We start from the raw sequence: 16,971 nt of genomic DNA, 5'->3' as shown, positions 1-16,971 counted from the left end.
TTGAGAGGCTATCCTGGAGGCTACTCTTATGCAAGCTTCAGCTAGATATTGCTAATTGCCATGATTTACCAAACCCTAACTAATATCATTCCTGTTAACCCTAAAGAACACCCAGGTTCTATCTGAGATTCTACAAAAGTTTCATGCAATGAGTTTACTTTTCAGAAACCTAAAACCTTCAGTTGGTTCCTAGGCCAGATGAGTCCTGAAACCCAGAGGTACCAGTCTCTCCAAGAACATCCACCAGTTCCATCCCCTATCCCATATTGTCAACACCCCTTTTCAACACAAAAAAAGTTAGAATGGGCATAGCCCAAAGATCCCTAAAGACTTTTAGGGAGGAGGATCAAAGGAAAAGGAGAAGTTAGGATTTAACAAATGCATATGACTGCTGAATCAATATATTGATATTTCTTTTTAGTCTTCAATGTCTTGGAGCAGCTAGAAGGAAAAACCTGAAATTGTGGAACTGTAACCGGTACCAAACTTTGAAATATGTTCTATAACTACCTGTTAAAATGTACTTTGAAATTTATTGCTTTTTTGAACCTGTTATATTTCACACACACACAAAAAATGTTAAAAAAAAAAAAAAAGAGCCAATACTGATTAAAATATCAACAGCACAGCATTTTAAAAGTCCTTTCCTACATATTAATACCCAAAAGATTATTTTGGGTTAAAATATTGCATGCAAAGATCACATATGAAATACAAGAATTATGTTTCAGTAATTTATTCATCTATCACTTTCAAGTATTAACCACAAAATACTTGAAAGGGAGGGAGGGAGGGAGTGAGGGAAGGAAGGAGAGAGAAAAAGGTATGAAAAAGAAGAAGCTAAAGAAGGGAAGGAGGGAGGAAAAAGAAGGAGGGAGGGAGGGTGGGAGAGAAAGTAAGCAAACTAGCTCTTTTTGTAGAAGTGATGGCCAATAAATTAAATCAGATTGTACATGAAATAAAAATAGCACATAAAAGGTACATAAAACAAGGGAATAAACACCAGAACCTGAGTTGAATTATAAAGAGACTTCCCTGGAGAATGTCAGAAATAAACTGGAGAATATTATGAAAAAGAGAGGCCCACAGAGTGAATACCATTGGCAGGAAGCACATGGCATACAAAGATAAGGCAACAAGACTCTCATATTAAGGAAATCAAGACATAACAAAGACTAGCAGGAAAGACTATCAAAATTATAAAAGTAAACACCCTTTGACTCAACACCTCCTCTTTTAGACACCTGCATATCTATGTATAAGACTATTCATTACAGCACAGTTTGAAACAGCAAAAGGATTTAGATAAGTCCACTGTACTCCTAACAGAATAATTCGAAACAAACTCATTTCAAGATACATATCTAAAGGATTATGTTTTTAAAAGATATTTTTGCTGGGTACAGAATTCTAGTTGACAGTTATTTTCTTTGAGTTCTTTAAAGATGGTGTTCCACTGTTTTATGGTTTGCATTGTTTTCTGCCCAAGTTGAGAGCTTGGCAGAACAAAGAAAGTGTTGTCGGAATCAAATGTGGAGAAAGCTGTGCTATGTAGGAAACTAGTACTGGAGAAATCTCAGGGGCCTATTAGTGGAGAGAAAAGTGCTCTCTAGGGATTTCAAGAGCAAGCCACACTAGGACTAGGAAGGAAAGCCTCTTCCTCCTCCAAAGTAAGAGAAACATTTTAGATCCAAAGATACAAACAGGTTGAAAGTAAAAGGCTGGAAAAGTATATTCCATGCAAGCAGTAACCAAAAAAAAAAAAAAAAAAAAAAAAAAAGCTGAGCAGCTATACTAATATCAGACAAAATAGACTTTAAATGCAAAAATATTACAAAAGACAAAGAAGGACACTACATATTAATAAAAGAGGCAATTCACCAAGAAGAAATAACAATCATAAATACGTATACACTTAACCAAGGTGCCCCAACGTACATGAGGCAAACACAGGCAAAACTGAAGGGAGTGATAGGTGCCTCTCCAATAATACAGGGAAACTTCAACACACCACTCTCATCAATAGATAGAACACTTAGAAATAAATAAGAAAACAGAGAACCTGAATAATATAATAAATGAACTATATTTAACAGAAATAAATATATAGAACATAATACCCGAAAACAGAAGATAATACATTCTTCTCAAGTGCTTATGGGACATTCTCCAGGTCAAAGCACAATGCTGGGGCAGACAACAGGACTTAATAAATTTAAAGACTGAAATTATACAAAGCACTTTCTCTGATCATAGTGAAATGAAGCTGGAAATGAATAACAACTGGAAAATTGGAAAATTCACAAATATATGTAGGTTAAACAACATGCTCTTAAATAATCAATGGGTCAAAGAAGAAATTGCAAGAGAAATCAATATCTCAAGATGAATTGAAACAAGAATACAACCTATCAAAATTTATGGAATACAGTAAAGGCAGTGCTGAGAGGGAAACTGATAGCCCTAAATGCATACATTAAAAAGGAAGAAAAATTAAAATCAAAGACCTAACTGCATACCTGGAGAAATCAGAGGAAGAGTTACAAACTTATCCTAAAGCAAGCAGAAGGAAAGACATAAAGATTAGAGATGAAATTGAGAACAAAAAAGCAATGGATCAATAAAACCAAAAGTTGGTCCTTTGTAGGAAGATAATAAAATTGACAAACCCTCAGCTAGTCTGAGAAAGACAAAAAGAAGATGCAAATAAATAAAATAAAAAAATGAGAGGGGGCTCACCACCACTGATCCCACAGAGATAAAAAGATCATAAGAGTATACTATGAACAACTGTGTCTGCATAAAATAGACAATATAGATGAAATGGGCATATTCCTAGAAACATGTAAACACCTACACTGACTGAAGAAGAAGTAACAGACCTCAGCAGACCAATTACAAGTAAAGAGACTAAATCCATCACCAAAAATCTCCCAAAACAGAGTCAAGAGGCTACTCTTATGCAAGCTGCAGTTAGAGATTGCTACCTGTCATAATTTGCCAAACCTCAACCATAACCATCCCACCCAATCCTAAAGAACACCTAGGGCAACATAAAAGATTCTACGAAGACTCCATGTACTAGGGTAACTTTCCAGAAATCTACAACCTCCAGATGGGTCCTTAGACAAGATGAGTACTGATATCTAGAGGGGCCAGCCTCTCCAAAACATCAGCTAGAGCCATCTCCCTACCCCATATGACTGACAGTCCTTTCCAACATAAAAAAGTTAGAATGACCATAGCCCAAATATCCCTAAAGAGTGGGAGAAAGATCAAAGGTGATGGTGCAGTTATACAGAGAAGGTAGGGTTTAACAAATGAGTATGACTGCTGAATCATTTCTTTTAGTCTCCGGTTTCTTAGAGCAGTTAGAAGTAAAAACCAAAAATTGTGGAACTGTAACCCATACCAAATTCTAAAATCTGTTCTACAACTAATCATTGTGATGTGATTTGAAATTTATTGCTTTATTATATACACATTATTTTTCACAAAAAAGGAGATTGTGATGGAAAAAACATATTCCTTCTTACCTCCAATGTACTGAAACATTTAGAAGGAAAAATCTGAGACGATGGTATAGCAGCCAATAACAAACTCTGGGATCGGTCCTGTAACTACTTGTTAAATGAGTGCTTTGAAAACTGTTTTTTTCTATTTTTGCTTTGTATACAATAAAAAAAGTTCTTAAAAATTCTCCCAAAAAAGAAAGTGCAGGACCAGACAGTTTCACAGGTAAATTCTACCAATCATTTCAAGAAGAATTAAAAACCAATCCTGCTCAAACTCTTCCAAAAAACTGAAAAGGAGGGAACACTAACTCATTCTATGAAGCCAACATCACCCTAATATCAAAGCCTGGTAAAGATATATGAGAAAAAAAAAAGTACAGACCAAAATCTCTAATGAATATAGATGAAAAAATCCTCAACAAAATACTTGCAAATCAAATTCAACAGCACATTAAAAGAATGATACACCAGGACAAAGGGGATCTTATTCCAAGAAAGCAAGGGCGGCTCAACACAAGAAAGTCAGTATAATACACCACGCTGACAAACTGAAAGGGGAAAACCATGTGATCATCTCAATCAATGTAGAAAAGTCTTTTGATAAAATCCAGTATCCTTTCTTGATAAAAAGACAGGACTTGAAGGAAATTTATTCAATATAATGAAGAGCATATATGAAAAAACCCACAGTCAACATTGTACTCGATGGTGAGAGACTGAAAGCTTTCCCTCTAAGACCAGGAACAACATGAGGATGCCCACTGTCACCACTGTCATTCAACATTATGCTTGAAGTTCTAGCCAGAGCACTTAGGCAAGAAAAAGAAATAAAAGCCATCCAGACTGGAAAGGAAGATATAAATCCTTTGCTATTTGCAGATGATATGATCCTATATATAAACAGCCAAAAAAAATCTACAACAAAGCTACCAGAGCTAATAATCGAGTTCAGCGAAGTTGTAGGATAAAAGAGCAACACTCAAAAATCAACAGGGTTTCTATATACTAGTAATGAGCTATGTGAAGAGGTGATCAAGAAAAAAATTTCATTTGCAATAGCAACTAAGAGAATCAAATATCTAGGAATAAACTTAACCAAGGATGTAAAGGATCAATATTAAGAAAACTCCAAAAAGATTGCTAAAATAAGATCTAAATAATCAGAGGACATTCAGTGTTCATAGAATGAAAGGCTAAATGTCATTGTCAATTCTACTCAAATTGATCTACAGATTCAACACAATCTGAATCAAAATTCCAACAGCCTACTTTGCAGAAATGAAAATGCCAATTATCACATTTATTTGGAGGGGTAAGGGGCCTCAAATACCCAAAAATATCTTGAAAAAGAAGAATGAAGTTGGAGGCCTCATGCTTCTAACTTCAAAGCATATTACAAAGCTACAGTCAAAGCAACATGGTGCTGGTGTAAAGACAAACATACTGATCAGTGGAGTCAAACTGAGATTTCAAAAGCAGACCCTCAGATCTATGGTCAACTGAAGTCTTTTTTATATATATTATAAATAATTATTCTGCTTCTTGCTTTTTTCTCAACTTTACCATTATTTTTCCATGTTTATAACTTATCTCACTTTTCTAAAGGACTGCATAGTATTCATTTTATGATTATATATAATTTTTTAAATTATACATACCATATCCCTTACCCCTCCCTTTCATTGATCACTAGCATTTCAAACTAAATTTATTTTAACATTTGTTCCCCCTATTATTTATTTTTATTCAATATGTTCTACTCATCTGTTGACAAGGTAGATAAAAGGAGCATCAGACACAAGGGTTTCACAACCACACAGTCACACTGTGAAAGCTATATCATTATACAATCATCCTCAAGAAACATGGCTACTGGAACACAGCTCTACACTTTCAGGCAGGTCCCTCCAGCCTCTCCATTACATCTTGAATAACAAGGTGATATCTACTTAATGAGTAAGAATAACCTCCAGGATAAACTCTTGACTCTAGAATCTCTCAGCCATTGACATTTTGTCTCATTTCACTCTTCCCCCTTTTGGTTGAGAAGTTTTTCTCAATCTCTTGATGCTGAGTCTCAGCTCATTCTAGAGTTTTTCTCAATCCCTTGACGCTGAGTCTCAGCTCATTCTGGGATTTCTGTCCGACGTTGCCAGGAAGGTCCACACCCCTAGGAGTCATGTCCCATGTAGACAGGGGGAAGGGTGGTGAGTTTGCTTGCTGTGTTGGCTGGAGAGAGAGGCCACATCTGAGCAACAAAAGAGGCTCTCTTGGGGGTGATTCTTAGGCCTAATTTTAAGTAGGCTTGACCTATCCTTTGTGGGGTTAAGTTTCATATGAACAAACCCCAAGACTGGGGGCTCAGCCTATAGCTTTGATTGTCTACACTGCTTGTGAGAATATCAAGAATTCAACTTGGGGAGGTTGAATTTTCCCCCGTTCTCACCATTCCCTGAAGGGGACTTTGCAAATACTTTTCCACTCACAGATCAAATCACTCTGGGATTCATCAGGGCATCACTCTGGACAAACCAACAAAATCTCATGTCCTACCCAAGGTTCCATGTACTTACGGTGTTCAACCAAGCTATCTACATAAGCTATATTAGGAAATGTACTAATTCAACTGAGTTTTTGACAAGGCTCTCAAATAAACTCGACTGGGACAGAATAGTCTCTTCAATAAATGGTGCTGAGAGAATTAGATATTGATATCTAAAAGGATGAAAGAGGACTCCTATCTCATAACCTCTGCAAGGATTAGCTCAAAATGGATTAAAGACCTAAATATAAGAGCTAGTACCATAAAACTCTTAGAAGAAATTATAGGGAGGCATTTTCAAGATATGATAGGTGGTGGTTTCTTAGACCTTACACAGAAAGCACAAGCAACACAAGAAAAAACAGATAAATGGAACCTCCCCAAAACTGAAAACTTTTGTGCTTCAAAGGACTCATCAAAAAGGTAAAAAGACAGCCCACTCAATGGGAAAAAACATTTGGAAACCACATATCTGATAAGGGTTTGATATCCAGAATATATAGAGATATATACACAAAAAGACATATACAAAAATATATATACACAAAAAGACAACCCAATTATAAAATGGACAAAACCCAGAATAGACATTTTTCCAAAGAGAAAATATGAATGGCTAAAAATCACTTGATAAGACGCTCAATTTCACCAGCCATTAGGGAAATGCAAATCAAAACCACAATGAGATATCATTTCACACCTACCAGAATGGCCACTATTTTTAAAGCAATAGGAAATTACAAGTGTTGGAGAGGATGTAGAGAAATAAGAACATTTATTTATCGCTGCAGGTTGTTAGAGATGCTGTGGAAGACAGTTTAATGGTTCCTTAGGAAGTTAAGTACAGAACTATAGAACTGCCATATGATCCAGCAGTCCTGCTAGAAGAAGAGAAAGCAGAGACAGGAACAGACATTTGCATACCAATGTTCACAGTGGCATTATTCACAACTGCCAAAACATGGAAACAACCCAAGTGTCCATCAACTAATGAATGGATAAACAAAATGTGGTATATGAAACACATGACAACATGGATTAACCTTGAGGACATTATGTTGAGTGAAATAAGTCAGAGACAAAGGACAAATATTGTATGGATTCACTAATATGAACTAATTATAACAATCTCAGAGCTAAAATCTAGACTACAGGTTACCAGGAGATAGAATCAGGGTACAGGATGGGGAGTGGATGCTTAATGTCTACAGAATTTTTTAACTTGATTGAATTAAATGTTTGAAACTGGATAATGCTGGCAGGGTAGCACAGTATGGTGAATGTAATAAACAGCACTGAATTATGTGTTGATTGTGGTTGAAAGGGGAAGTTTAAAATAGTGAATCCTAGAAGGAAAGCTAGAAGATAAAACACGGGATCATAACACAGTGAACCCTGTGGTGTACGATGACTGGGATTAATCGTGCAGATATTAAAATGTTCTTTCATGAACTAGAACAAATGTACAACACTATTACAAGGAGCTAATAATAGAGTGGCATATAGGGAAAATAAACCTATTGCAACTATGGACTATAATTAACAGTAGTATTTTAATATTCTTTAATCAACAGCAACAAATATACCAAACCAAAGCTAGGGGTCAGTAATAGGAGGGAGGGGTTAAGGGGTATGGGATGTTTTTGTTTTGTTTTGTTCTGTTTTGAGTAATGAAAATGTTCTATAATTGATTGTGGTAATGAATGCACAACTATGTGATGATACTGTGAGCCACTAACTATATACTTTGGATAGACTGTATGGTGTGTGAATATATCTCGATACAACTGCTAAAAAAAAACCAAACAAACGTGGGAGTACATAATACAGAAAACCCTGTTGAGACGATGACTCAGGTTAATAGTACATAAATATAAGAATGTTCTTTCATGAACTAGAACAAATGTACATCACTATTACAAGGTGTTAATAATAGGGTAGAATATGGGGAAAAATGCACAGTGTAAACTATGGACTATAGTTAACAGTAATATTTTAATATTCTTTCATCAACTGTAACAAAAGTACTGTACCAATTCTAAGTGTCAAGAATTGGGGGAGAAGAGTACAGGGCTTTTCTTTTTGGAGTAATGAAAATATTCTGAGATTTATTGTGGTGCTGAATGCGCATTCTGTGATTGTACTGTGAGTCACTGATTGAACACTTTGGGTGGACTGTATGGTGTGTGAATTATCTCAATAAAATCACTTGAAAAATAATCTGTATAACCACTGGTGGGGGACTATTACATAATAATGATACAACCATAACATGGAATATTACGTAACCATAATATGGATTGAGAAAGCTATTTATATATTACAATGAAATCATCTCAAAGTAGAAAAAAAGATGACACATTACTATTTATGTTAAAAATTACACACACACACCCCTATACATACTTATCTATCTGTGTATACATACACAGAATATCCTTGGAAGGATAAATAAAAATCTGGTGACTATGGTTGCCTCCAAAACTCAGAATGAATGGCTGGGGAATAGGGGAGAAGAAAAAATTTTCACTGTATATCCTTTTTTAACCTTTGGAATTTTGAGCCATGGGTACGTATTTTACCCATTAAAAAGAATTAACTTTAAACTATTTTTTTAAAGGACAGGAAAAGCCAGGCATGCTAGGAAGTCATAAGAAGTATAGTATAGAGTTAACATATGATGGAGGGTGAAAGGTCAAAACATCAGGAAAATTTTTTCCTAAGTAACTGGCTTTTTGTTTAGTGGAAGAAGGGAAAGAATAAACTCGATTTCTGTATCTAAAGCTATAGATTACATGTAGAATATAATTTTTCTACATTCATTTAATAAATGAAAGTCATTCCTACTTATACATATGCATGTTTATATTTCAGGGTTCTCATATTTCATTCCCAGGAATGAAGTTCCCTAGATGTTTTATGTCAATCAAGTAAAATGGGCTTTTTCATTAAAAAAGAAAAAGAAAAAGAAAAAAGAATCCATTTTGGAGTTGTAAATATAGTAGAAACATAACCCGTGACAAATTGTGCTTCCATATGGGCATGTTAACAGAACTTTAGCCTGCATACCTAACAGGGATACCGGCTCTGAGAAGAAAGCCCCACCTCATTGCATCTCAGCATTTTGCAGTGACTAAAGCTTTATCCATGATATAATCTCAAGATCTAGATTTAACCAAGAGAAAAAATTATCTGATTACACAAAAATAGGGAACAGTTTCAACTAGTTGCAGAACTAAGAGAAAGTCCAGCTAAGAGTACAAAAGCATACTACTCTCATCAGGGACTGAGGGATTCTAAGAGTTCATACGGAACAGGGAACACCCAGGGAGTCCACGGAATTTCCTCAACCTGGTCACCATTTCTTAAAGTGCTTTCTCTTCATCAGTAGGAATATTAGATATTTAGCTAAAAGCTAAATCATGCTCATATAGGTGGGTTATAAAAAATAGAAAGAGCAAAACTGTGGGCAATATTTAAATCGAAAATAGCATCCTATTGAATAAACTATGGTGTTTCTAAACTCAATCAAGAATGAGAGACCTCGATGGTCATGGGGATAAGGAAAACAGTAAAAAGTGAAGTAGTAGGCCTTAGTCAAGGCATATCAACAAATCACTGTTAGCACATCTTTTATAAATCAACTCCACAAAGGCCTGGGTTCTAATTCTGATGTCATAACACCTATGTCTATGAAGACAAAAATTAATTTCCTCTGATAGGAGATTTAAATGGTATGATACAAAAAGGCAATATCCTTTAAAAACAAAGTCCAAGAGTAACAAGAGTCACTCACATCAGACCCTCCAGAGCTAGACTCTTCAACAATTCAACAAATTACAGTCCTATGAAGCTGTCACTTTTTAAATGGTTCCATACACTAACTATATACCTAAAACATTATTCGGCAATAGGGCAAGATTTACTTAAGAATGTATCTTGCAGGTTTTAAATCATGCAGGTTTTAAAAGAAAAGGATGTACTTTATGTGCTAAAAATCATGACTGGTAAGAACCAGGACTCGCTTGAAGGAAAAAATCAGGAGAAGATAGCAAGGCAAACATCTGCAGTACACCAAATCTGCTATTGCCCAAATCCTTACTGGGACACTAACCGAGGAGAAGAGGCAGGACTCCTCTGAGAGCAGGAGGGCCTTACCCTACTTAAGCGAGGCTGGAGAGAAAGCACCACCGATGGCCACTTCGGGTGTGACTCAGCTACCTTCTGTAAAGTGAGTCCTAGTGGGCATGACTACAGTCCTTGAAGAGAGTCAGAAACCCAGACGAGGAACAGTAAATATAACACAATGGATTTCTACTGCTTACATTTAGATTGTTTTTAGTTGGATTAACAAGATAGTACATGATGGTAATTATTATAAGATTTTGAAATTATTGAGGAAATTTTGTCTTGTATATTTTCCTAGATCACATAAATTATGTTTAAGGGCTTTGTTTTTATAACAACAAAATACCCTATTCTTTACAGAAGACATTTCTAATGTCTATTTTTAAATAAGCACATTTGTTTAATCAGATACATTCAACTTCTGCTCTTCTAAAAAAAAGTCTTTATTATTTAGAAGAATATTATTTCATTGTAAATTATTTCAGGAAAAGTGAAAAGATTGATATTAATGCTTTTAAATATCCCTTATTAAATTATACTTACCTAAAATTCGGCATAATCTTCCAAACAACATAAAATAAAGACTCTGGGCTAAATGCAGTCTGGCTGCCTTGCCATAAAGCACAGAGTGTCTTTCTAAATTCTTCCACCAAAGACCTGAAAAAGAGGAAGGGAAAGATGATACGCTCAGCATGAGTGAGAGGCTATAATTTCAACCCAGAATGTCCAGTTGTCAAAGTGAGTAACTGATAAATAAAAAAATGTAAACACAAAAAGGGCTTAGTCTGTTTGTTAACTAAGTCTAACAGTTAAGTAGAAGCATCTCAAAAATGTATAGAATAGTAGCAGTTGTTGAAAAAACTACCATTTTTAACCACATTGTGAACTTTGAGTAAAGTACGGTAGTCTACAAGTACTACCATACTTCAACAATCCAAATTAAAAACAAAAATAAGCAAATCAAAAACAATCAATAAAGCAGTAGATAACTCACAAGCCAAGTTACTTAAAATGTACATTTTAAAAAGTTAAAGCAGGCCCTGCCCCAATCAAGATGGTGGAGTGAGACTTCAGGGCTCGGTTGCCCCACAGGAGATCCAAACAAGCAGCAAGAATGGCAGAATCATCTTTCTCAATAATCCAAAAAAACATTTAAAGGACTACAGTAACGAGGTGTGGAGACCCTGGGCCTGGGCTCCCGATCCCTATTGATAAGTTACTGCACTCAGCTTCCTACGTGACCAGCTCAGAAGTTAAAGCTCAACAGTCCTCCTCAAGAAGAAAATAATGGGGCGGGCAATGGTGGCTCAGTGGCAGAATTCTTGCCTGCTATGCTGGAGACCTGGGTTCAATTCCCAGTGCCTGCCCACGTGAAAAAAAAAAAAAAAAACTGAAGAAGAAAAGAATGTACAGATGGTATCACAAACCACTTATCATGTAAAGAGCATTAAAACTCCTCTCCCAATCACAAACCACTTATCATGTAAAGAGCATTAAAACTCCTCTCCCCTGACCACTGTCAATAACAAATCTCCAAACCCTTGTGTCAGAAGACCTTGCTGGACTCTATTCTCATACCCCATGGAATATCCTTATCCTAAACCTTTTTAAATTACCCTTTGCGCCCCCTGTGTTTGCAGAGTGCTGACTTCCATTTCCTGAAAGCCCATCATCAGGAAATTTTCCTCCTGTTCTTATGTCCTAATACAACTCCATGCTGACTCCATGCCTAGCCCTTCAAGAGCTGGGTTGGAACAATGAGCCAGCCAGGGAACCAAAGAGCCGCTGGCCATAGCGGGCATGAGTTCTGGAAAAGGGAAATTCATGGGGGAAATCCCAAGTTGGCCTGATGTCATCCCTGTTGGGAGGGTGGCTGCCCACAGATGGCTAGGGATGGCAACAAGGGCAGGGAGATGCCCTGAAAACTCTGGTAGGGTTGCTGCTTTGCAACAGATAGCAGAACAAATAAATTCCAGCAAAAAGAAAAGAGAATGCCAACTAACTGCAGCAATAGCCTGGCCCCTCTCAGGAGCCTTACGTAGGGCTACAGTAGAACAACAGGTGGCAAAAGCAATAGCCCGCCATTTACAGGAGGACATTAAAACTAGAAAGAGATCTGCACCTTGCCCAGGTGGAAATGAAGGACTCTATCGCTGACTGCCTGTGCCAAGTAGATGGTCAGTTAGAAACTCTGGCATGCAGATATGCCTGAGTCAGAGGCTGTAAGTTGCCTTGGGCTCAAGTTCAGAGGATTTAGCTACTCCAGGAGGGATCCCAAAGTGTGGGACCCCACAAACTGTTCCCCGGAAGAGGAGGAGGAGTGGGAGGTAAAGGAGAATGAAGAGGACCCCAACAGCTGCACCCCGTAATACAACAGAAATGGAATTCGTCACAAGATCAACCCCCTGGGGTTCAGCAATTCCAAACTCCTCTACAGAAACGACATGTTACAGAAATGAGAGATTATACTGCTGCCAAATTAGGGCGATTTAGGGCAGTGGTACAGACAAAAAACTAGGAAGTCCTTACCCAACTGCCTTCTGATGTTATAGGACACCAGAACAGAGGGGGCAGTACTTCCTGGAGTGGAGAGGAGTAAACTGGTGTCTATCACAATCCACATTGGCTATGAAAAGGCTTGTATGCTACCTCAGCTGATGCAAAAACTGCCTCCTTATTTAGTATGGCTGATTGACAGGTGTAAGACTGGCCTAATGAAGGGACAGAACATGCAATACCCCCCACCGGCAAAATATAAAGGAGCAACAGGACATTTTAAGAGGGCTGGGAATGAAACGTGTCATTTATGCTGCAGTATTAATTGGTCCTGACACCACAGGAATGAAGGACACAGAACTGCATACTGCCCCTAACCATTACTATGGGCCTCTCGTGTCTATCCTAAGCCCGCCAGTAGGACAGCCGGTTTCCCTTGCCACTCAGGCTACCGCTGACCTCAGAGTGTTAGACAGGCTGCAGAAAAAGGGGGCAAGTGTAAGGGCAATGGGAAAGGGTCCCCGTGAGCATGACGGCCCTGATCCAGTATCCCGCAAGCAGATGTGGGTGGATCTCGCTGCTGCAGGCAGAGGTAAAGGTTATAGATAAGCAATCTAACATAGTCTGGGTAAAACTATGGAACAAACTGCCTAAGGACCAAAGATCTACTAAAGTGAGCTCCAAAGCTTCTGAGAAAAGAAGTCAGGAAAGAAATCATCATTCAGAGCCTGAGCCTGGAAGCCCTCCACTCTCCTGGAAGAGGCTTGACAAGCCCCTTTCCTGTTACCGTGGGGAGCAGATCAAGATCCCTAAATGCAAACAGTAGCTGGGGACTCCAAGGGTCAGAGGTCACATATAAAATTAACAATCGACTGGTCCCCTATTAACTAGCAGCAAGAACTAGCACTAGCAGATAAGAGAGTCAAATGTATCTTAATCTAGGAGAATGTGGCCTGATTCCACAGGCCAGTACTGGCTATAAATGGCTATGGGGAGAAAACGATCCAGGCAAAGCAGCACAGTCTAACTTTACAAATTGGTAGATTTTCCTCTACCTACACTACCCCACCCCCAAATGTCTCTGGTATCTATTTCCCCTATACTGGAATACATTTTAGGAACTAATTATCTACAGGATGCAACAATGTAAAACACTAAAGGGGAATTCTGCCTCCTGTTTAGAGTGATTAAGACAATACTGAGAGGACAAGCTAAATAGTCCTCTGTAAAAGTATCCCACCTGAGAGGGTCATGGCTACAAAACAATGTAAACTTCTGGAAGGATAACAAAAAATCTCAGCCACTATCAAAGAGTTGGAGCAGGTGGGGATAATAATACCCATATAGCCCTTTCAATAGTCCTGTATGAGCATGGCACATGACAGTAACTTATGGAGAGTTAAAGTAACATCACCGTTGTATGCCGCAGTTCTGAACACTGTTGGTAACATCACTGCTGTGTGCTGCAGTTCCTTACATTGCTGGTTCATTACAAGAAATTAGTGCCCAATTGTGTCTATATTATTTTGCACTAGATCCTGCTAATACAGGATTTAGTATCTCCCTAGAAAAATCAAGCCATCCCGCATTTGCCTTCACTTGAGGAGGCCGACAACAGACTTTTACTGTGATTCCCCAAGGCTATGTACTGACTATCTGACATGGTATCAAGGCAAAGGATTTGGCTAAGTGGGAAAGACCAGCAAGTTTAACTCTATTTCACTATATTGATGATGTGATGTAAATTAGTAACTGTCTTTCAAAATTAAAAAAGCCTCAGTCTCATCACTATCTCACCTTAAGAGTCAAGGATGGGCAGTCAGTTGTGACAAACTGCAAGGCCCTGGCTGTTCTGTCAAATTCTTAGGTGTTGCATAATTGGGTAAGACAAAAACTATACCTTCTACTGTAATTGACAAGGGGCAATGTTTCCCCATGCTACAAATGCCAAAAAAAACTAATGGCTTTCTTGGGGGTTGTTGGGGTATTGGAGACCTTCTGTTCCTCACTTGGCCCAAATGTTAACACGTTTGTACATTTTGATTAAAAAAGACCAGCCCAGTAGACGTTGGGCATCTACGTAAATTAAATATTTGTTTGCTACTCACCAACTCAGAAACTCAATTTCCCAACCTATAAAATGGAGATGATGATGTCTAGTTTTCAAAGTCATCATGAGGATTAAATGAGCGAAGAAGAATAGAAGAGAAAAAAGAAAAGAAAAGAGCCCATACCTGGGAATGGGATACCTCCCAACATGTTGCTTTTGAAAAGGCAGAAAGGGCATAAGCATAAGCATGGGGGGTGGAGGGTGGGGCATAAATCCAGACTTCTCCTGTAAATTGGACATAGCCAGGACTGGTATTAGTTTTGGATGAGGTCTCTAACAGAGGCAACATTATAAACAAATGCCCTTTGGCTTTTGATTACAATTATGGAAAGGGGCAGAACTAAGATACAGCCTCCTGGAAAAGCTATTGTGTGTTACATATAATGCCTACTGAAAGTGGAGGAATTGATGCAAAGATGCCCGGTCACCTTGGAAACAGTCAACACTATACCCCATACTCCTAGTAACTGGGAAATGGTTAAAGTTAGATACAGAATAAAACACTCCCTGGAAGCATTTTCCTTTAGCCACTTTGTACCAAGCGGAGTTGCAATAGTTACTGAAAAAAATGTGGCAACTAGCCAGTCACACTGCCCAACACTTAATGATACCAAAATAGTTACATCCTTGCTAAATGAAAAAAAAACACAGCTTAGAAAAGTAGTTTTACTAAACAACATGGTCTTAAATTAATTTACTGCAGCACAAAGCGGCATCGGTATCTTAATTAACATTCACACAATGTTTCACAAGCTTTATCATATGCAACAGCCCATATGTAATTCGATCAATTATCAGTAGATTCTTGTCTGAATGGTTTAATTCCCTTTCTCGGCCATAGTGGCATCTCTTTGTAATGTTATCTCTGTGTGGGGGGACTCCTAGCATTCTATGGTCTCCTATACTATTGTTATGGAGTGTGTATGCAATGTCTGTCCTATGGTCAATGTGGTCTGCTGTGTGGGGGTGGACCGTGGAGATCCAGGGCCTGGCCTCACCCTCCACGTCCAGAGTAAGTTACTGTGCATAGCTGCCTGTATGACCGGGACAGAAGTCAAAGGTCAACAAACCTCCTCAAAAAGAAAAGAATGTACAGATGGTATCATAAACCACTTATCTTGTAAAACATTAAAACTTCTCTCGCCTGACCACTGTTGATAACAAATCTCCAAACTCTTGTGTCATAAGACCCTGCTGCAACTCTATTCTCATACCCTATGGAATGTCTTTGTTATAAACCCTTATAACCTGCTCTCTTGCACACACACACACACGCCCAGCCCTGCCTCTGGAGAAAACTGACTTCCATTTCCAAAACAGCCACCATCAGGAAAAATCCTCTCTTACTCAATTAATCCTCTCCTGTTTAATTAGGTCCTAATTAAAACTCATGGCTGATCCATGCCTGGTGTGTTCTTTGGTCATGGGGCTTCGCCCATGTGAGCCCTTCAAGAGCTGGGTGGGAACACAAGGTGAGCACCAAATCAAGAAAAAGACTATGTAAAAGAGGCAAGATCTCATGGCACCCTGGTTAGCCCCTCTCCCACACCGCTCTAGCTTGGCACAGAGCCATCCCATGCTCCCAGTATGGATCCCTGGTCCTGATTTCAGAGGAAGAAGAAGAACCTTCATGCACATAGTGAGAGGATGCATGTACGTCTTGTGGGACTCACCATTCCAGAACTTGACATGTGTGTAGAAGTTTGCTCACAGAGCTCTTCTATAGGACACTGTGGAAGATCAGTTAATTCATGCTGCCTGAGTCAAGGGACTGCTGTCTGTACAACATAGAACAGTGTACAACAGTACCCAGGACCATGATGAAACTGTTCCTAGAGAAGAGGGGACATTCCCAGAGCCACAAGTGCATGGCCAAGAAAGACGTCACCCTGATAAAGGATCAGGGTGGCTGATTTGCTTTGGCCTGGAGCTATTCTCCACACTCAACTCTGAAGGAGAGCACTCGTACAGGTCAATTTGCAAAGATTAGGAAAGGTGTCTTCTTTTGTCCCTATATATTTTTGTTGTTGTTGTAAGCTCCTGGCATTCAAGGAAAGCTCTGCCATAACACTAACTGGAGATGAACTAAAGGAACAAAACCCTCAAAGTCTAAATTCCAGTGATTAAAATATCAAAATGTTTGGGTTTCAACAAAAGATTATAAAACACACTAGAAATGA

At 38.3% G+C, this 16,971-nt stretch overlaps 1 protein-coding gene across 2 annotated transcripts in view; it reads right to left on the bottom strand.

The window, feature by feature from the left end:
• The window catches only part of USP3 (ubiquitin specific peptidase 3), a 144,989-nt gene that overhangs the window by 33,853 nt on the left and 94,165 nt on the right, over positions 1-16,971 (bottom strand). For both annotated transcript variants that reach the window (XM_077128161.1, XM_077128160.1), the window contains one exon: positions 10,729-10,842. In XM_077128161.1, the coding sequence (XP_076984276.1) occupies positions 10,729-10,842 (114 nt within the window). The remainder of the gene's footprint in view (positions 1-10,728; positions 10,843-16,971) is intronic.

This window comes from Tamandua tetradactyla, chromosome 14 (assembly GCF_023851605.1).
Source record: "Tamandua tetradactyla isolate mTamTet1 chromosome 14, mTamTet1.pri, whole genome shotgun sequence".
In the NCBI taxonomy this organism is placed as follows: Eukaryota; Metazoa; Chordata; class Mammalia; order Pilosa; family Myrmecophagidae; genus Tamandua; species Tamandua tetradactyla.
Note: the sequence above shows the minus strand (reverse complement) of the source record. Positions and strands in the feature narration are given on the sequence as shown.